General features: G+C 44.7%; 1 protein-coding gene across 1 annotated transcript in view; it reads left to right on the plus strand.

Annotated features, from left to right (window-relative positions):
* The window catches only part of LOC112237061 (integrin alpha-7-like), an 83021-nt gene extending 64772 nt beyond the window's left edge, over positions 1-18249 (plus strand). The window contains exons 19-23 of the mRNA XM_042304929.1: positions 3019-3135; positions 3817-3930; positions 11023-11121; positions 11279-11404; positions 17727-18249. Coding sequence (XP_042160863.1) covers positions 3019-3135; positions 3817-3930; positions 11023-11121; positions 11279-11404; positions 17727-17885 — 615 coding nt within the window. The 3' untranslated portion in view covers positions 17886-18249. The remainder of the gene's footprint in view (positions 1-3018; positions 3136-3816; positions 3931-11022; positions 11122-11278; positions 11405-17726) is intronic.
* Positions 18250-22700: the final 4451 nt, after the last annotated feature.

Genomic DNA, 22700 nt, shown 5'->3' on the forward strand with positions numbered 1-22700 from the left:
CTATCAAACAAGCTAAGCCCCAGTACAGAGACAAAGTAGAATCTCAATTCAACGGCTCAGACACAAGAGGCATGTGGCAGGGTCTACAGTCAATCACGGACTACAGGAAGAAACCCAGCCCAGTCACGGACCAGGATGTCTTGCTCCCAGGCAGACTAAATAACTTTTTTTGCCCGCTTTGAGGACAATACAGTGCCACTGACACGGCCTGCAACGGAAACATGCGGTCTCTCCTTCACTGCAGCCGAAGTGAGTAAGACATTTAAACGTGTTAACCCTCGCAAGGCTGCAGGCCCAGACGGCATCCCCAGCCGCGCCTCAGAGCCCTAAGAGCATGCGCAGACCAGCTGGCCGGTGTGTTTACGGACATATTCAATCAATCCCTATACCAGTCTGCTGTTCCCACATGCTTCAAGAGGGCCACCATTGTTCCTGTTCCCAAGAAAGCTAAGGTAACTGAGCTAAACGACTACCGCCCCGTAGCACTCACATCCGTCATCATGAAGTGCTTTGAGAGACTAGTCAAGGACCATATCACCTCCACCCTACCTGACACCCTTGACCCACTCCAATTTGCTTACCGCCCAAATAGGTCCACAGACGATGCAATCTCAACCACACTACACACTGCCCTAACCCATCTGGACAAGAGGAATACCTATGTGAGAATGCTGTTCATCGACTACAGCTCGGCATTCAACACCATAGTACCCTCCAAGCTCGTCATCAAGCTCGAGACCCTGGGTCTCGACCCCGCCCTGTGCAACTGGGTACTGGACTTCCTGACGGGCCGCCCCCAGGTGGTGAGGGTAGGCAACAACATCTCCTCCCCGCTGATCCTCAACACTGGGGCCCCACAAGGGTGCGTTCTGAGCCCTCTCCTGTACTCCCTGTTCACCCACGACTGCGTGGCCACGCACGCCTCCAACTCAATCATCAAGTTTGCGGACGACACAACAGTGGTAGGCTTGATTACCAACAACGACGAGACGGCCTACAGGGAGGAGGTGAGGGGGCCCTCGGAGTGTGGTGTCAGGAAAATAACCTCACACTCAACGTCAACAAAACTAAGGAGATGATTGTGGACTTCAGGAAACAGCAGAGGGAACACCCCCATCCACATCGATGGAACAGTAGTGGAGAGGGTAGCAAGTTTTAAGTTCCTCGGCATACACATCACAGACAAACTGAATTGGTCCACTCACACAGACAGCATCGTGAGGAAGGCGCAGCAGCGCCTCTTCAACCTCAGGAGGCTGAAGAAATTCGGCTTGTCACCAAAAGCACTCACAAACTTCTACAGATGCACAATCGAGAGCATCCTGGCGGGCTGTATCACCGCCTGGTATGGCAACTGCACCGCCCTCAACCGTAAGGCTCTCCAGAGGGTAGTGAGGTCTACACAACGCATCACCGGGGCAAACTACCTGCCCTCCAGGACACCTACACCACCCGATGCTACAGGAAGGCCATAAAGATCATCAAGGACATCAACCACCCGAGCCACTGCCTGTTCACCCCGCTGTCATCCAGAAGGCGAGGTCAGTACAGGTGCATCAAAGCTGGGACCGAGAGACTGAAAAACAGCTTCTATCTCAAGGCCATCAGACTGTTAAACAGCCACCACTAACATTGAGTGGCTACTGCCAACACACTGTCAATGACACTGACTCTACTCCAGCCACTTTAATCATGGGAATTGATGGGAAATGATGTAAATATATCACTAGCCACTTTAAACAATGCTACCTTATATGTTACTTACCCTACATTGTTCATCTCATATGCATACGTTGATACTGTACTCTATATCATCGACTGCATCCTTATGTAATACATGTATCACTAGCCACTTTAACTATGCCACTTGGTTTACATACTTATCTCATATGTATATACTGTACTCGATATCATCTACTGTATCTTGCCTATGCTGCTCTGTACCATCACTCATTCATATATCCTTATGTACATATTCTTTATCCCCTTACACTGTGTATAAGACAGTAGTTTTTTTGGAATTGTTAGTTAGATTACTTGCTCGTTATTACTGCATTGTCAGAACTAGAAGCACAAGCATTTCGCTACACTCGCATTAACATCTGCTAACCATGTGTATGTGACAAATAAAATTTGATTTGATTTGAAGAATTTAAATTGATAAAAAGATCTAACACAACATTAGGTGATAATGTATGGATTATTATGGATTTATAATCAGCTACAGTGGGAATTTGACATATACTTAGGTTAAGGCATGATTACACAAGAACATATATTTATAACCTTCTAATAGGCGTGGTCAACGTCGTACACATCTAGACAGCAAATACATCTCTGTTGCTAGGCAGGAATTGAATTGTTTCCTCACTGGTGTAGTCACAGCCCTGTCTGTCACTACAACCTTTTGTGGGCGTGTATGTGTGAGATTGTACTGCAGTAGGAGAGATGTTATGGTGGGCCTCTCTGGCCCCTTTCCCAGACGTTTCTGCATCTGTTGATTTGATCCGGAGACACATTCCTCACTCCTCCCCCGTTCCGCAGACGGCCTGCCATATCAGAGACTAAAAAGTGCCTTTCACCTCCCTCTTCAGAAATATGAAGCAGATTTTGAAGTTGCTACTCTCAAGTCATTTTCCATATTTCTTCGTCCCATCTACCCTTCATTGACCCCAACACATGCATTCCTTATACATGTCACGTAATTCATGACTTCTAGTGTGGTAACTTGAATCAGTGCATTTCAAGCTAGAGTCTAACAATAGCAAGTGTTTTCTTTGCAGCTGGCCTATCTAAGGGGAAATCTCTCAGTTCTGCCCCCCAGGACAAGACTCGTGACAATAAACGTCAACCTGCTTGTTGCGTTTCCTTGGAAACAATATATATTTTATATTCACCTCAGTCTACAAACACCGGAAGAAATTGTCCAAGTCTTCAATTTACACAACTCTGTGGATTATAATAAACAAGTTATTGTAAACAAATGTGCCGTCTTCTGTTTCCTGTCCCCGTGAACAGTTCAGGAGGAAGGGGCGATCCCACCCGGAAGAGGAGGGGCATGTGATGACCAAGGGCAGTCTGGGTAGGACCACGCCCGCTGTGGCTGCCTCCGAGAGACGGAAGTCACTCAAACTGGTGAGTGAGGGAGGGAGGGAGAGAGGAGGGAAGAGAGAGAGGGGTAGAAGGTGGGAGGGAGGAGGGTGAGGGAGGGGAGATGGAGGATAGGGGGAGAGAGAGGGGTAGAAGGTGGGGGAGAGGGAGGAGAGAGGTAGGAGGGGGAGGGAGGGGAGATGGAGGGGAGAGAGAGGGTTAGAAGTTGGGGGATAGGAGGAGGGGATAGAGTGATAGAGGGAGGGGAGAGAGAGGTAGCCCCCTAGGGGGAGAGAGAGGGAGGGGGATAGGGGGAGAGAGGGAGGGGGAAGAGAGGGAGATGGGGGTAGGGGGAATGGGAGGAGGGAGAGAAACAGAGGTAGGAGGGGGAGGGGGGAGAGAGGGAGATGGGGGAGAGGGAGATGGGGAATGGGAGGAGGGAGAGAAACAGAGGTAGGAGGGGGGTTGTAAACCAAATGTCAGAGTCAGTTGACCTGTACAGTAGAAATAAGCTTCAAACCCTAAGAGTCCTGCACACAATGCACAGGATCCTTACTGCTAGTTTGACTGGGCAGGGAAGGGGAAAGTGGAATACCTAGTCAGTTGTACAACTGAATGCCTTCAACTGAAATGTGTCTTCCGCATTTAACCCAACCCCCTCTGAATCAGAGATTGAATACCGACCCTGCTATTCTCATCACTAGTTTCCCCCCCGTCTGTCTGTAGGACTGTCTGCTGGGTTCAGCGCATTGCGTCCTTTTCCAGTGTCCTCTCCTCAGTTTCTCTGGCTCTGCTGTCCTCAAGATCCAGGGACGTTTGTGGAACAGCACCTTCCTGGAGGTAAAACACCACGTCACTTATCACATTGTGTTAATAAAGACTACTGTTCCCATAATGCAATGCATTACATGCAGAGAGAGAGGGGGGGGGGATAAGGGGGAGAGAGGGAGATGGGGTATAGGGGGAGAGTGGGAGATGGGGTATAGGGGGAGAGAAGGAGATGGGGTATAGGGGGAGAGAAGGAGATGGGGTATAGGGGTGAGAGAGGGAGATGGGGGTGAGAGAGGGAGATGGGGGTGAGAGAGGGGGATTAGGGTTAGAGAGGGGGATTAGGGTTAGAGAGGGGATTAGGGTTAGAGAGGGAGATTAGGGTTAGAGAGGGAGGAGGGGTAGAGAGGGATTAGGGGTAGAGAGGGATTAGGGGTAGAGAGGGAGGGGGATTAGGGGTAGAGAGGGAGGGGGAGAGAGTAAATAATAAATAATAAATGCATTGTAATTGAAATCTAAAATCCTTAGTTACGAAATCAAGATTTGGTCTGGAATACAATTTAAATGATTGTTGAAGAATATAATTTATAAATGCTTCATGACCTCAGTTCAACTGTCACACTCCGTGAGAACACAAAATATAAACTTGTTTTATTCCAATGTTTGTAAACAAAAAACTATGTATAGCCTCAACACATGGTAAACACATGGTAAATCTATACTATACCGTGGATGGTCAGTCCTTGCATCCATAGCGCTGGCTGTGAAATATTGTCACGATCGTCGTAAGAAGCAGACCAAAGCATCATTTTAATGGCTGACGAAAACACTGTAGTAAACTGAACAAAACAATAAATGAACAACGACCGTGACGCTATATACCAAAATGTGCTGACACAAGCACCTAACATAGACAATCACCCACAATGACAAAACAGGTTACCTAAATATGGTTCCCAATCAGAGACAATGACTAACACCTGCCTCTGATTGAGAACCATATCAGGCCAAACACAGAAACAGACAAACTAGACACACAACATAGAATGCCCACTCAGATCACACCCTCACCAAACAAAACATAGAAACATACAAAGCAAACTATGGTTCTCTCTCTCTGCATGCTGGGAGTGATTGGTGCATGCTGGGAATTGTTTGAGTGAAGGAGTGCGTGTGTTGTGGAGAGTTAGATATTCACAACTTTCTTTCGGTTTGCTATTTCTTGGTGGCATTTTTTTTGTTGATGCATGATTAACGTTATTATTTTTGTTGTGGTAGAATTAAGTATTTAGTTTTCGTATCGATATTACCCTGGTTTTGGCGGGGATGGCAGCCCGAATGGGGATGCCGTCCCTGTCACTTCGGCACGGCTTTAGGTGTGTTACTGAAGCTGCTGTCACGGTGGAGGAGTTTCTGGTCGCCGTAGGAGAGAAGGTAGGCTATGAGAATATTGCGTATGCATCCCGGATGAATAAAGCTGTGGTGGTATTTCTTAAAGAAGAGTGTCTAGTTGATCGGATGGTTGAGCATGGTGTACTTCTTAAAGGAATGTTTATTCAAGTTACGCCGCTTTTTTCTCCGTCAACAAGGGTAACGATTTCAAATGTACCACCGTTTATTCCTAATGAGCTATTGGAGCGCGAGTTATTGCGCTTTGGGAAGTTCGCTAGTTCAATTAAGGTTGTCCCGTTGGGTTGCAAACACCCGGCGTTGAAACAGGTAATGTCATTTCGGCGACAGGTGTTTATGTTTTTGGACTCACCGGAGCAGACTTTAGAGTTATCGTTTAAAATCAAGTATGACAATAGATTGTATATGGCTTATGCTAGTACGGGTAGTCAACGGTGTTTTGAGTGTGGGGATGTTGGTCATAAGCGACATGCTTGCCCGAAAAGGGAGAAGGCAGAGGGAGGGGCACAGGTGGTCATCGTAACGCCTGGGCCCACTGATGTAGGGAGAGGTGAGCTGACAGCGGTAGAGCAGCCACAAGCACCTGTTGCTGAGGAACAAGTTAACCGTGTTGAGGGCACGGGGTTGCAACTTGTATTAGAAGGAAATGTTATGCTACAGAAAAGTATTGTTGTAGAAGGTAAGGATGTATCTGAAGAGCCAGTTCCTCAGACTGGTGAGCAGGTGCCCAGTATGAGTGCTGGGGTAAAGGAGGGGGTTCATGTGGAGCTAGGCTCCCAGGGAGTGGAGGAGATGCCCACTACGAGTGCTGGGGTTCATGTAGAGCTAGGCTCCCAGGTAGTGGAGGAGTTGCCCACTACGAGTAATGAGGTACAGGAGGGTTTGCATGTGGAGCTAAGCTCCCAGGTAGTGGAGGAGATGCCCACTACGAGTAATGAAGTACAGGAGGGTTTTCATGTGGAGCTAAGCTCCCAGGTAGTGGAGGAGATGCCCATTACGAGTAATGAAGTACAGGAGGGTTTTCATGTGGAGCTAAGCTCCCAGGTAGTGGAGGAGATGCCCACTACGAGTGCTGGGGTTCATGTGGAGCTAGGTTCTCAGTTAGTGGAGAAGATGCCCACTATGAGTAGTGATGTTCAGGTGGGGCTAGTCTCCCAGATAGTGGAGGAGATGCCTGGTACGAGTGATGAGGTGCAAGTGGAGAGTGTTGAAAGGGATGTGGTAGAGGGGAGTCAGTTGTCTGTGTTCTCAGCTGAGGAGGATCAAGAGAAGGATATGGATATCTCTTTAGATATGACAGCTGCTGGTACGGACTCAGTTTATGATCTAGAGGAGGTAAATGAGTTTCTGGATCAGACTTTGGGAAATCTGTCAAATTGGCAGATTATTTTGATGTTGATAAGTTTGTGAGGTCAGCTGTGATGTTACAGAAGACGGTGGGGTTAGACCAGCTGAGTGAGAAAGAAGCGGTTTCGCTTGAGGAAATTTATTACTGCTGTTGCAGCAGCAAAAGGTGGTGGGAAACGTGTTCAGGTTAAGAGAAGAAAAAAAAAATAATGACGATGATCATGCTTCATAGGGTGTCTTTTTTCTCGTTGGTTTCTCTGTGGTTTCTTCTGCTTTTCTTTTCTTTTTCTACATGGAGGTACTAAGGGTAGGTTCTCTCAATATGAATGGGGAAGGGACAGGAATAAGAGGGCTTGGGTATTAGAAGTAATAAAACAGAAAAGGCTTAATGTAGTTTTCCTACAGGAGACACATAGCGATGAGGAAAATGAGGTTGACTGGGGTATGTGGTGGGAGGGGCAGCATGTACTCAGTCATGGTACTAATTTCAGTGCTGGGGTGGCAATATTGTTTTCCTCAGGCTTAGGAGTGACTGTGGTATCTACAACAGAGATTGTCAAGGGTCGGGTTTTATTGGTCAAGGTGGATGTTATGGGGTTTTTGTTTGTTTTTTTTTTTTTTGAATGTCTATGCTCCTAATGAGGGTACAGAGCGTATTGCTGTATTTGATCAACTAAAGGAAATGTTAAGACAGTGTGACCAAGAGGGGTGTATGGTTTTAGGGGGTGACTGGAACTGTACAGTGGATTTTACTGTTGATCGCACCGCTGAAGAACCTCACCTGCGGTCAGCCACTTGCCTGTCTGGCCTATTAACTGAGTTTGAGCTTTCTGATGTGTGGAGAGTAAGGAATGCCAAAGTTAGGCAGTACACATGGCTAAAAATTAATGAAGGTCGTGTCAGTGCAGCACGGTTAGACAGGTTGTATGTATCTGAGCAATACTGTAGTAGGGTTGGAAAGTGTGCCATTACTCCTGTGGGTTTCTCTGATCATCATATGGTTACTGTTGATATTCACTTGTCCTGTCCACGAAGGTCATCACCTTACTGGTATTTTAATGTTAAATTGTTACATGATGTCATGTTTTGTGACAGGTTTTTGTTGTTTTGGGAAAAATAAGGGGTATAAAAGGGAATTTTGAGTCCTTGAGACAATGGTGGGAGGTTGGGAAGGCCCAAATACGAGTTTTTTGTCAACAGTATACTGCTCTGTCTCAAACTGAATTTAAAGAGACTATCAAGGCCCTTGAACAGGACATCAAATCTATTGAATTGAAGCTGCTCACTCAGAATGACTCTGGACTAGTCATGAACTTACAGGACAAGAGACATGAACTGAGGTCGTTTCTGCATGAAAGAGTGAAGGGTGCCTTGATTAGGTCTCGTTTCGCTTCCCTCAAGGATATGGATGCTCCTAGTGCTTTTTTTTTTTTAACCTAGGAAAGTCGACATTTCAACGTAAACAGATGGTATGCCTTCGTCTCCCTGATGGGAAGGTGACCACGAATGATATTGAAATGCGTCAACATGCCGTGGATTTCTACTCGTCCCTTTATAAGGCGGAGGATTGTGACTCTATGTGTACTGAACAGTTGTTACATGGTCTTCCTAAATTGGGACCTGAGCAGAGAGTCGCATTGGACGCTGACATTACACTGCAGGAGCTGTCCACAGCTGTTATGCAGCTCTCAACAGGCCGAGCCCCTGGCATCGATGGGTTACCATCTGAGTTTTATAAGCACTTTTGGGGGTCTATTGGGGAGGACTTTTATGAAGTGATGTGTGAATCTTTTCATGAGGGTTCTCTTCCTGTATCCTGTCAACGTGCAGTGCTTTCACTGTTGCCAAAAAGGGGGATTTGGCTCTCATAAAAAATTGGAGACCTGTTGCTTTGCTGTGCGCAGAATATAAAATTGTTTCTAAATGTCTCTCAAACAGGTTGAAAGAGTATCTGGGGTTGTTGATCCACAAGGACCAGTCCTACTGTGTACCTGATCGCTCTATTGTTGACAACTTGTTTCTGATAAGAGATGTTTTAGACATTTGTAAATTGTCTGATGTAAATGTGGGTTTACTTTCGTTGGATCAGGAGAAGGCTTTTGATCGTGTGGACCACCAGTACTTGTTTAAAATAATGAAAGCTTTTGGGTTTGGGGATGTTTTTCTGTCTTGGGTGAATTTACTGTATGCTGGAGCCTCGTGTATGGTGAAGGTGGGAGGTGGTTTAAGTTGCCCCATCCCTGTCGAAAGGGGCATCAGGCAGGGATGCCCAATTTCAGGGCAGTTATATAGTCTGGCGATTGAACCAATGCTTTGTTTTTTAAGAGCGAAGCTTACTGGTTTCTTTGTGCCAGGTGTAACGAAGGGTCCCACGATAGCACTGTCTGCGTATGCAGATGACGTGATAGTTTTTATTACAGGGGGTGAGGATGTTAAGGTTCTCTCAAACGCTTTAAAGGTGTATGAGGGGGCCTCCTCAGCTAAAGTCAATTGGGGAAAGAGTGAAGCGCTGTGGGCAGGTCAGCTTCAGATGGGGTCTACTCCATGGTTACCAGGGGGGCTTCAGTGGGGCAGAGATGGAATGAAGACTTTGGGGGTTTTTCTAGGCTCCGATGTCTTTCAAAAAAAGAACTGGGAGGGTGTAGTGGAGAAAGTGTGTGCCAGACTGTCAAGGTGGAAATGGGTGTTGCCCCAGCTGTCTTATAGGGGACGGGTCCTGGTAGCTAATAATCTTGCTGCTTCTACCCTGTGGCACAGACTAATGATTTTACAGCCACCAAAGGGTCTGATACAAGAGCTTCAGAGGACCCTTGTCAATTTCTTCTGGTCTGGGCAACACTGGATTAAAGCTGCAGCCCTGTACCTGCCACTGCACGAGGGTGGGCAAGGCCTGGTGGACATTTCCTCTAGGATCACGGCTTTCAGGCTCCAAGCAGCCCAGAGATTGTTGTACAGAGACTGTTCTAGCTGGGTCGAAACAGCCTACATATTGATGAGGAGAGCGGGCTGTTTGGGCTTCGACAAGCATCTTTTCCTCTTAAAGCTGGAGGGGGTGATTTGACTGGCCTGACTCCATTTTATGAGTCTGTTATGCAGGCTTGGAGAGTCTTTGTCAAGTCCCGTAAGGCCTGCACGCCACCAGGGATGTGGCTTTTTGAAGAGCCTCTTTTTCACAACACTGCCATCCAGTCCCGTGTTCTGGGTTCAGCTAGCCTACGTTCATGCCTGTTAGGCGTGGGGTGTACCAAGCTGGGTCATCTGATGCAGAGCAGGAGCAGATTGGAGGAGCTGGGAGAAAGAGCGGGGATCCGATCATCTCGTCTACTGAGGAAGGTCGTCGATGAGGTCTGCGATTCCTTGCCAGTGCTTCATCTGCAGTATGTGACTGACACTTCCAATTCTGATCGGTGGAAGGAGGGTCTGGATTATGTGTTCCCTGCACTGATTGTTAGTGCTGCGATGGGGGCATTTGAAGAGGACGTGGGGACGCTGCTTTCCTTCGATACCCCGGAGCTGGGGGAGTTCAAGGAGGTGGGAAAGAAGGCCATGTACAGAATATGTGTAAAGGTGTCCCATGCCTCTTCCCTGGAAGGGGTAAAATCGACGAGGTGGGCGGATGTGCTTGGTCCAGGTGCCTCTCCAAAAGGCTGTTGGCGATCATTATATAAACTGCCTATTGATAAGAGGACAGCTGACCTCCAATGGAGGATAATACATGGAGCTATAGCCACCAATATGCATCTGGTACACCTGGATCCTACTGTTGGGGAGGGGTGTCCATTCTGTGCTGGGTCTGAATCTCTGGCACATCTGTTTTTATTGTGTCCCAGGTTGGTTGGGATGATTGAACTGATCACTGATTGGTTCTCAACGTTGGGAGAGGTTTTCTCTTCCCAACTGTATATATTTGGGCCAAAGTACAGGTTCAGTCAAAAGGGTGTAGTTGTGTTGCTTAATTTTGTGTTAGGGGCAGCAAAATTAGCGATATGGAAGACCCGAAAGAACAGCATTCGGGGACAGGGGTCTGTGGATGTGGTGGGAATGCTGGAGGGAATGTTGGCAGCGAGACTAAGGGTTGAGTTTGCCTATTACAAACTTGTCAACAATATCGATCTGTTTTTGAGTATATGGGGTATACAGAGGCTGTTGTGTGTAGTTACTGTGGAGGAGGAATTGGAGTTGTGTTTTTAATTGATGTGTAACTGTGGTTTTGTATGAGTATTTATTGTGTGGTGGGCCCCCAGACCCAATAAAGAGTATTTAAAACTCAAACTCTCTCTCTTCTCTTCTTCTCTCTTCTTCTCTCTTCTTCTCTCTTCTTCTCTTCTTCTCTCTTCTTCTCTCTTCTTCTCTCTTCTTCTCTCTTCTTCTTCTTCTCTTTCTTCTCTCTTCTTCTCTTTCTCTCAGGAGTTCCCATCAGTCAGCGCTCTGGAGCTGCTGGTTAGAGCCAACATCACAGTCAAGTCGAGCATCAAACACCTGGTGCTGAGGGATGCTGCCGCACAGGTAACACACACACACTTAACTATTCACATGAATAACTAGGGCCAGGCTTTTCCTGACCATGGCGCTGAGCTCTAACTTAGGAGATACATACACATTAAAGACAAGACACTTCACAATAAAACACTCATTACTTTATATGACTGTGTTTCCCCTGTAGGTCCCAGTGATGATTTACCCAGAGGTTGGTCTGACTGCCCAGTACTGGATCCCCTGGTGGTGGATTCTCATAGCCATCCTGGCTGGTATCCTGGTGTTGTCTCTGATGGTCTGCATCCTCTGGAAGGTACCAACACCTAGTATAACACAGAATAAGCACCTCTATTACTGTTCCTACATATCTCTATTATCCTGGTGTTGTCTCTGCTGGTCTGCATCCTCTGGAAGGTACCAACACCTAGTATAACACAGAATAAGCACCTCTATTACTGTTCCTACATATCTCTATTATCCTGGTGTTGTCTCTGCTGGTCTGCATCCTCTGGATGGTACCAACAACTTTAATAGTAGACTAAACACCTCTATTACTGGGCCTTACATATCTATATAATCAGAGGTGGAAAAAGTACTCAATTGTCGTACTTGAGTAAAAGTAAAGATATCTTAATAGAAAATGACTCAAGTAAAAGTGAAAGTCAACCAGTAAAATACTACTTGAGTAAAAAGTCTAACGTTCCACATTCCAGAGCAACCTGCTCTATCAGCACTAATTGATTAATGAGCTAAATGATTGAGGTAAAAGAATGAGCTAAATGAATGAGGTAAATGATTGAGGTAAAAGAATGAGCTAAATGATTGAGGTAAAAGAATGAGCTAAATGAATGAGGTAAATGATTGAGGTAAAAGAATGAGCTAAATGATTGAGGTAAAAGAATGAGCTAAATGATTGAGGTAAAAGAATGAGCTAAATGAATGAGGTAAATGATTGAGGTAAATGAATGAGGTAAATGAATGAGGTAAATGAATGAGCTAAATGAATGAGCTAAATGAATGAGCTAAATGAATGAGGTAAATGAATGAGCTAAATGAATGAGCTAAATGAATGAGCTAAATGAATGAGCTAAATGAATGAGGTAAAAGAATGAGGTAAATGAATGAGCTAAATGAATGAGGTAAATGAATGAGCTAAATGAATGAGCTAAATGAATGAGGTAAATGATTGAGGTAAATGAATGAGGTAAATGATTGAGGTAAAAGAATGAGCTAAATGAATGAGGTAAATGAATGAGGTAAATGAATGAGCTAAATGAATGAGCTAAATGAATGAGCTAAATGAATGAGGTAAATGAATGAGGTAAATGATTGAGGTAAAAGAATGAGCTAAATGAATGAGCTAAATGATTGAGGTAAAAGAATGAGCTAAATGAATGAGGTAAATGAATGAGCTAAATGAATGAGCTAAATGAATGAGGTAAATGAATGAGGTAAATGAATGAGGTAAAAGAATGAGCTAAATGAATGAGCTAAATGAATGAGGTAAATGAATGAGGTAAATGAATGAGGTAAATGAATGAGGTAAATGATTGAGGTAAAAGAATGAGCTAAATGAATGAGCTAAATGAATGAGGTAAATGAATGAGCTAAATGAATGAGGTAAAAGAATGAGCTAAATGAATGAGCTAAATGAATGAGGTAAATGAATGAGCTAAATGAATGAGGTAAATGAATGAGGTAAAAGAATGAGCTAAATGAATGAGGTAAATGATTGAGGTAAAAGAATGAGCTAAATGAATGAGGTAAAAGAATGAGCTAAATGAATGAGCTAAATGAATGAGCTAAATGAATGAGGTAAATGATTGAGGTAAAAGAATGAGCTAAATGAATGAGCTAAATGAATGAGCTAAATGAATGAGCTAAATGAATGAGGTAAAAGAATGAGCTAAATGAATGAGCTAAATGAATGAGGTAAATGAATGAGGTAAATGAATGAGGTAAATGAATGAGCTAAATGAATGAGGTAAATGAATGAGCTAAATGAATGAGGTAAATGATTGAGGTAAAAGAATGAGGTAAATGAATGAGCTAAATGAATGAGCTAAATGAATGAGCTAAATGAATGAGGTAAATGATTGAGGTAAAATAATGAGGTAAATGAATGAGGTAAATGAATGAGCTAAATGAATGAGGTAAATGAATGAGCTAAATGAATGAGGTAAATGAATGAGGTAAATGAATGAGCTAAATGAATGAGGTAAATGAATGAGCTAAATGAATGAGGTAAATGAATGAGCTAAATGAATGAGCTAAATGAATGAGGTAAATGATTGAGGTAAAAGAATGAGGTAAATGAATGAGCTAAATGAATGAGCTAAATGAATGAGCTAAATGAATGAGGTAAAAGAATGAGCTAAATGAATGAGCTAAATGAATGAGGTAAATGAATGAGGTAAATGAATGAGGTAAATGAATGAGGTAAATGAATGAGGTAAATGAATGAGCTAAATGAATGAGGTAAATGAATGAGCTAAATGAATGAGGTAAATGAATGAGGTAAATGAATGAGCTAAATGATTGAGGTAAAAGAATGAGCTAAATGAATGAGGTAAAAGAATGAGCTAAATGAATGAGGTAAATGAATGAGGTAAATGAATGAGGTAAATGAATGAGGTAAATGATTGAGGTAAATGAATGAGGTAAATGAATGAGGTAAATGAATGAGGTAAATGATTGAGGTAAAAGAATGAGCTAAATGAATGAGGTAAATGAATGAGGTAAATGAATGAGGTAAATGAATGAGGTAAATGAATGAGCTAAATGAATGAGGTAAATGAAAAATTATTTTGATTTCACAGGTTTAAACAAAAATCTACTCAAAGGACCTACATGAACTGTTACTTCTTTGGGGTTCGAACCGGTTTAGAACTTTATCTTCTGGTCGGAACATCGGAATGATTTGAAAATGATTTTGGTTCCAACCCCTGGTTCTCACTCAACTTACCTGGTAAAATACATGGCTGGTAAACTGGTGCTGACCCTGCATACTCTGGAAGGTCCACACACATCATACTGTATATTAGTTACTGTAGGTGCCCACGTATCCCTATTATCCTGGCTGGTATACTGCCACTGGCCCACTGTTCTGCATACTGTGAAAGAAGACTACACATCCCTATACTCTTATCATTCAATCATGATGTATTTTGTACAGATCTACAGATCTTTGTTCTATTCTCCTCACCTCTCTGAGATAAGTCAGTTATTTATCTCTGCTCTAGTCCATCTCTCCTCTCCTCATCTCTAGTCCATCTCTCCTCATCTCTAGTCCATCTCTCCTCTCCTCATCTCTAGTCCATCTCCCCTCTCCTCATCTCCAGTCCATCTCTAGTCCATCTCTCCTCTCCTCATCTCTAGTCCATCTCTCCTCATCTCTAGTCCATCTCTCCTCTCCTCATCTCTAGTCCATCTCTTCTCTCCCCATCTCTAGTCCATCTCTCCTCTCCTCATCTCTAGTCCATCTCTCCTCTCCCCATCTCTAGTCCATTGCTCCTCTCCTCATCTCTAGTCCATCTCTCCTCATCTTTAGTCCATCTATCTTCTCCCCATCTCTAGTCCATCTCTAGTCCATCTCTCCTCCCCCCAACTCTAGTCCATCTCTCCCCATCTCTAGTCCATCTCTCCTCTCCTCATCTCTAGTCCATGTCTCCTCTCCTCATCTCTAGTCCATCTCTCCTCTCCTCATCTCTCCTCTCCACATCTCTAGTCTATCTCTCCCCTCCACATCTCTAGTCCATCTCTAGTCCATCTCTCCCCATCTCTAGTCCATCTCTCCTCTCCACATCTCTAGTCCACCTCTCCTCTCCCCATCTCTAGTCCATCTCTCCTCATCTCTAGTCCATCTCTAGTCCATCTCTCCTCTCCACATCTCTAGTCCACCTCTCCTCTCCTCATCTCTAGTCCATCTCTCCTCTCCTCATCTCTAGTCCATCTCTCCTCATCTCTAGTCCATCTCTCCTCTCCCCATCTCTAGTCCATCTCTCCTCATCTCTAGTCCATCTCTAGTCCATCTCTCCTCTCCACATCTCTAGTCCATCTCTCCTCTCCACATCTCTAGTCCACCTCTCCTCTCCACATCTCTAGTCCATCTCTAGTCCATCTCTCCTCATCTCTAGTCCATCTCTAGTCCATCTCTCCTCTCCTCATCTCTAGTCCATCTCTCCTCTCCACATCTCTAGTCTATCTCTCCCCTCCACATCTCTAGTCCATCTCTCCTCTCCTCATCTCTAGTCCGTCTCTCCTCATCTCTCCTCTCCACATCTCTAGTCCATCTCTCCTCTCCACATCTCTAGTCCATCTCTCCTCTCCACATCTCTAGTCCACCTCTCCTCTCCCCATCTCTAGTCCATCTCTCCTCTCCACATCTCTAGTCCATCTCTCCTCTCCCCATCTCTAGTCCATCTCTCCTCTCCACATCTCTAGTCCATGTCTCCTCTCCACATCTCTAGTCCATGTCTCCTCTCCACATCTCTAGTCCATCTCTCCTCTCCACATCTCTAGTCCATCTCTCCTCTCCACATCTCTAGTCCATCTCTCCTCTCCCCATCTCTCCTCTCCCTCATCTCTCCTCATCTCTCCTCTCCTCATCTCTAGTCCATCTCTCGTCTCCTCTCCTCATCTCATCTCTCCTCTCCTCATCCCTCCTCTCCCCACCTCTTTTACTCTGTACTTTTATTCACCTCCCTCCCTCCATACATCTCTGTTGTAACTCCTTCTCCTCCCCCTCTCCTCCTTCTCCTCTTCCTTCTCTTCCACCCTCTCCTCAGTGTGGGTTCTTCAAGCGTACAGAGCGCCACCCCCAGTACGAGACAGAATACTACCACGCCCACATGCACATTCAGCCCTCTGAGGTGGAGAAGCAGGCATCAGACCAATAGGTTCCTGCTTTCCCCTACCTTCTCCCCCAAGCGGTAAAACCACGCACCCTGGCCTGCCTCGAACTGGCATGCCCTGGTCTCTCAAGCCCTGTAGTTCCCCTTAGACACTGATCCAGTTTCAGTTTTGCGTTGCCTCCTCTAATGGTTAAGGTTAGGGGTTTTGGGGGATAGGTAAGCTGATCCTAGATCTGTGCCTAACAGACAGAGAGCTGTTGTGCTGCATGCTGTGGCTCTGCCTGCTGTGTGATCTTTGACCTTAAATTCTGTACCTGAAACAAGTTCATTCTGGAACAAGGAAGTTGTGTTCATGTTGCTAATAATTCTGGTTCTATTCATTAACATTATCACCTGGTCCCACACTTGATAACAATGTTAGAATTCCAGAATGAACATGTGTTCTCTGTTGTTCTTTTGTGTTTCTGACAAAAAGGGGGGTGGGGGCTGTAAGAGTGTGGTGGTTGTAGGTGAAATGACAACTTGTGGCAGCACAATTGTAATGTTTTGCAAGGCACTGGTGTGTTTTCTTTGCTTGTGTGTCACCTGTTTTACTGACGTTTCACAAGTCATCTGAACATTTTGGTTTGTGCACAATCAAAAGCAAAACAATCTCCTTTGGGTTACTCAGCGGCATCGGCAAAGAGCATTTTTCATACGCTCTCTCCTTCCCTCCCCCTTTCTCTCTCCCGCTCTCTCCTTCCCTCCCCCTTCTCTCTCCTTCCCTCCCCCTTCTCTCTCCTTCCCTCCCCCTTTCTCTCTCCTTCCCCCCCCTTTCTCTCTCCTTCCCTCCCCCTTCTCTCTCCTTCCCTCCCCTTTCTCTCTCCTTCCCTCCCCCTTCTCTCTCCTTCCCTCCCCCTTCTCTTTCCTTCCCTCCCCCCTTTCTCTCTCCTTCCCTCCCCCTTCTCTCTCCTTCCCTCCCCCTCCTCTCTCCTTCCCTCCCCCTTTTCTCCTCCTTCCCTCCCCCTTTCTCTCTCCTTCCCTCCCCCTTCTCTCTCCCACTCTCTCCTTCCCTCCCCTTTCTCTCTCTCCTTCCCTCCCCTTTCTCTCTCCTTCCCTCCCCCTTTCTCTCTCCCACTCTCTCCTTCCCTCCCCCTTTCTCTCTCCTTACCTCCCCTTCTCTCTCCCACTCTCTCCTTCCCTCCCCTTTCTCTCTCCTTCCCTCCCCCTTCTCTCTCTTCCTTCCCCCCCCTTCTCTCTCCTTCCCCTCCCCTTCTCTCTCCCACTCTCTCCTTCCCTCCCCCTTTCTCTCTCTTTCCCTCCCCCCCCCTTCTCTCTCCTTCCCTCCCCCTTCTCTCTCCCACTCCCTCCTTCCCTCCCTCCTTCCTTCCCTCCCTCTTCTCTCTCCCCACTCCCTCCTTCCCACCCCTTCTCTCCTTCCCTCCCCCTTCTCTCTCCCACTCCCTCCTTCCCTCCCCCTTCTCTCTCCTTCCCTCCTTCCCTCCCCCTTCTCTCTCCTTCCCTCCTTCCCCCCCCTTCTCTCTCCCACTCCCTCCTTCCCTCCCCCTTCTCTCTCCCACTCCCTCCTTCCCTCCCCCTTCTCTCTCCCACTCCCTCCTTCCCTCCCCCCTTCTCTCTCCCACTCCCTCCTTCCCTCCCCCTTCTCTCTCCCACTCCCTCCTTCCCTCCCCCTTCTCTCTCCCACGCCATCCTTCCCTCCCCCTTCTCTCTCCTACTCCCTCCTTCCCTCCCCCTTCTCTCTCCCACTCCCTCCCTCCTTCCCTCCCCCATTCTCTCCCACAGTGTGGTTTCTTCCGTCGGGTCCAGTATGAAGACCAAGTGCCTCAGTACCATGCGGTGAAGATTCCCCACCAGGACCTTCCCCAGTTCCATGAGAGCCAGAAGGCAGGGTTCCTCCACAAGAAAGAGTGGACTACACACTGGAGCGACGGAACCTCCTGATCGACAGCAACAACAAAAACAAGGAATTGAATTATAACAACCTCCCCGATTCAACCCACATGGCGCTCACTAACTCTGAGGTGTAATAAATGTGTGCACACAGACTGGCCGTGTACATTTGGGGCTACGTCCTCATTCTTTCACCCTTCTTCTGAAGTGGACTTATTAATGCTGACTACTCTCTCCTGCATATTTATATGGACAGTGATGCTAACTTTCTACATCGTCTCTATAGTCCAGCATTTTGGATTTGACATCAAATGTTCCGTATGAGGTGACAGTACATAATGTCATCTTTCACTTGAGGGTACTATTTATACATATCTGATTTGCCATTTAGAAATGAAAGCACTTTATAGATCTAGTCCCCTCATTTGAAGATGTCATAAGTATTTGGAAAAATTTAACTTATAGTGTCAAATGTAGTATTTGGTCCCATATTCCTAGCACACAATGACGACATCAAGCTTGTGAAGATCCAAACGTGTTGGATGCGTTAGATGGTTCTAAATATTTCTACATGATTATGGATCATCTTGAATCATGAAAGACGATGAGTGAGAAAGTTACAGAGGGTCAAAGATCTTTCCCCAAAACATGCTAACCTCCATTGTTATTGGTAATGTTGAGAGGTTAGCATGCTATCCTCCATTGTTATTGGTAATGTTGAGAGGTTAGCATGCTATCCTCCCTTGTTATTGGTAATGTAGAGAGGTTAGCATGCTAACCTCCCGTGTTATTGGTAATGTTGAGAGGTTAGCATGCTAACCTCCCTTGTTATTGGTAATGTTGAGAGGTTAGCATGCTAACCTCCCTTGTTATTGGTAATGTTGAGAGGTTAGCATGCTATCCTCCCTTGTTATTGGTAATGTTGAGAGGTTAGCATGCTAACCTCCCTTGTTATTGGTAATGTTGAGAGGTTAGCATGCTATCCTCCCTTGTTATTGGTAATGTTGAGAGGTTAGCATGCTAACCTCCCTTGTTATTGGTAATGTAGAGAGGCTAGCATACTTTGCTGTAGCTTCTATAACTTTACTCACTCATCATTATTCACAATTCATTCATGATTTTTCTTAATCATGGCATTATCAGGATTGATATAGAACTGTTCACAAACATCTTATCTACTCACTTAGATGGAATATCACTCTAATCACCATTCGGTTCCTATTGGGCAAAACCCAAAACCCAAGAAATCTGGGAGCAAATACTCAGTTTTTGACTACTTTAGTACACTATAAGTACAAATTTGTCCAAATACTTAAATCAGATATGAAAATACCCTCAATTAAAAGGTGACATTCTGTCTGTCACCTCATATGGGGCAGGGTAGCCTAGTGTTTGGGGCGTTGGACTAGTAAATGGAAGGTTGCAAGTTCAAACCCCCGAGCTGACAAGGTACAAATCTGTCGTTCTGCCCCTGAACAGGCAGTTAACCCACTGTTTCTAGGCCGTCATTGAACATAAGAATTTGTTCTTAACTGACTTGCCTAGTTAAATAAAGGTAAAAAAATAAATATGAACAATTGATCTCAAATCCGAAATGATGAAGTATAGAGCCACATGTAAAAATGTTGCATCACTGTCCAAATACATACACTACTATACTAATAGTTCGCCAGCTTTTCACACTTGGCATTCTCTCAACCAGCTTCACCTGGAATGCTTTTCCTTGAAGGAATTCCCACATATGCTGAGCACTTGTTTGCTGCTTTTCCTTCACTCTGCGGTCCGACTCTTCCCAAACCAACTAATTGGGTTTGAGGTCGGGTGATTGTGGAGGCCAGGTCATCTGATGCAGCACTACATCACTCTCCTTTTTGATCAAATAGCCCTTACACAGCCTGGAGGTGTGTTGGGTCATTTTTCTGTTGAAAAACAAATCACTAAGTGCAAACCAGATGGGATGGCGTATCGCTGCAGAATGCTGTGGTAGCCATGCTGGTTAAGAGTGCCTTGAATTCTAAATAAATCACTGACAGTGTCACCAGCAAAGCACCCCCACACCATCACACCTCCTCCTGCATGCTTCCCGGTGGGAACCACACATGCGGAGATCACTTCACGGTGGGAACCACACATGCGGAGATCATCTGTTCACCTACTCTGTGTCTCACAAAGACACGGTGGTTGGAACCAAAAATCGAACAGTTGGACTCATCAGATCAAAGGACAGATTTCCACCGGTCCATTGCTCCTGTTTCTTGGCCCAAGCAAGTCTCTTCTTCTCATAGGTGTCCTTTAGTAGTGGTTTCTTTGCAGCAATTCGACCATAAAGTCCTGATTCACACAGTCTCCTCTGAACAGTTGATGTTGAGATGTGTCTGTTACTTGAACTCTGTGAAGAATTTATTTGGGCCGCAATTTCTGAGGCTGGTAACACGAATGAACTTATTCTCATGAGAGCCAGTTTCATCATAGCGCTTGATGGTTTTCGTGACCGCATTGAAGAAACTTGAAAAGTTCTTGAAATTTTCTGGATTGAAACTTTCATGTCTTAAAATAATGATGGACTGTCGTTTCTCTTTGTGCTGTTGTTGCCATAATATGGACTTCGTCTTCTACCAAATAAGGATATCTTCTGTATACCCCCCCCACCTTGTCACAGCACAACTGATTGGCTCAGTTGGAAAGACATTTCAATAATGAACTTTTAACAAGGCACACCTGTTAATTGAAATACATTCCGGGTGACTACCTCATGAAGCTGGTTGAGAAAATGCCAAGAGTGTGCAAAGCTGTCATCAAGGCAAAGAGTGGCTACTTTGAAGAATCTCAAATATAAAATATATTTTGATTTGTTTAACACTTTTTTGGTTACTACATGATTCCATATGTGTTATTTCATAGTTTTGATGTCTTCATTATTATTCTACAATGTAGAAAATAGTAAAAATAAAGAAAAAGCCTTGAATGAGTAGGAGTGTCCAAACTTTTGACTGTGACTGTATTTTCCAAAAATATTGTGTTTTCAGCTGTTTAAAGCTGGTGTGCAAAAATGAAACTTAAGGACAGGAAGCATAGAAATCGCACACATAGAACAGATATAGCGCTTCTTAGACATGCTTTCAATGAGAATGACATATCTATAACTCACAATTCTATGTGAATGTGTTCAGGTCACCCAAAATGTTACATATTGCAGCTTTTAGATATATGTACAATTATGTTTGTATTTATGGATTCATTTACTTCTACCTGATGCCTTTCAAGAAGGTTATCGATTAAGATTTCTTTTTCCTAATCGAAAACGATAGAAGGCATTGGGAAGCGTGTGCAGCGTGTCCCCTTACTACACTCTTAGATGCTGTCTAGAATCTAAAGGGTTCTTTGGCTGTCCCCATAGGACAGGGCTCTCCAACCGTTCCTAGAGAGCTACCGTCTTGTAGGTTCACGCCAACCCCTATTGTAACTAACCACATTCAGATAATCAACCAGCTAATTAATAGCATCAGGTGAGAAAAAACCTACAGGACGGTAGCTCTCCAGGAACAGGGTTAGAGAGCCCTGCCATGTGAGAACCATTTGAATGGTTCCAGGAAGAACCCTTTTGTTTCCATTTAGGGCCCTTTCTACAGAGGGTTCAACATGGAACCCGAAAGACTTCCACCTGGAACCAAAAAGGGTTCTATCTGGAACCAAAAAGCGTTCTCCTTTTGGGACAGCCAAAAAACCCTTTGTGAATTATTTTTTCAAAGTGTTTGACTTGGAGTGCTGATGATTGTAAACAATTGTTTATTACAGTTTTATTTATATTTGCATAAAAGTGCCTTATGGTAGAACCTGCATTGTGTTATGGTAGAACCTGCATTGTAAGTATATTTATAACGGCCTTTTGATTGTTTATCCCAACTTAAACATGTGCTTCTACTGCATTTTAAAGAGGCTATTTATAGAAAGCGTTACCATATTCTGTTGCAGTTAGAGCTTCTGAAGGTTACAGAACGTTATGAATGTCTTCTGGACTGGATGGAATGAGATGAGGAGCAGAGATCCCTGAGACAATGGTGGAATATGGAGAAAAATAGGAATAGAATGCATAGAACCCATAGTTATAGAAATAGAATCCCTATTATGTTCTATAGATTATATTTCTATGTGGTGAGTCAACTTTGTAATGATTAGATATAGCAGGGAAATCTTGTTATAGCTGCATGAGAGAATATCAGTGTTCAGAGTTTTTTTTTGGTCATGATTTTATTTATTTCTGACTGGCTGCCCTGTATTACCATTGTAAATACCAACACATCTCTAAGACTAATGAATTAAAATTGACAGCTAACAGAGGGAAAGTTTGATGAGCATCGACTGGGTTTGTTGATGGTTTTTCTGTCAAAATGCCAGATCCTGCATTTTGGCTTGTGGACACTAGATGATGATAACACATTCTGGTTTGACTTGGCTTGGAAAGAAATACTGGTACTGTATATATATATACCGAACCCACCCCACTTCTCCTTTACCCAAATCCAGACAGGTGATGGTGTATTTCTATGTTTGACCCGGTAGGGTTCTCAATCAGGGACAGCTGTCTATCGTTGTCTATCTGATTGAGAACCATACTTAGGCAGCCCTTTTTCCCACCTGTCTTTGTGGGAAGTTGACTTTGTTTATGGCACATAGCCTTTAGCGTCATGGTTTGTTTTGTTGTGTTTATTGTTTTGTTCAGCGTCTTTTCATTCTAATAAAGAATATGTACCACGCTCACCACGCTGCACCTTGGTCCAGTTCCTTCAACGGCCGTGACATACAGACCTATATCTATCCTACCCTGCCTTTCTAAGGTCTTCAAAAGCCAAGTTAACAAACAGATCA

Source organism: Oncorhynchus tshawytscha, linkage group LG02, assembly GCF_018296145.1.
Source record: "Oncorhynchus tshawytscha isolate Ot180627B linkage group LG02, Otsh_v2.0, whole genome shotgun sequence".
Classification (NCBI taxonomy): Eukaryota; Metazoa; Chordata; class Actinopteri; order Salmoniformes; family Salmonidae; genus Oncorhynchus; species Oncorhynchus tshawytscha.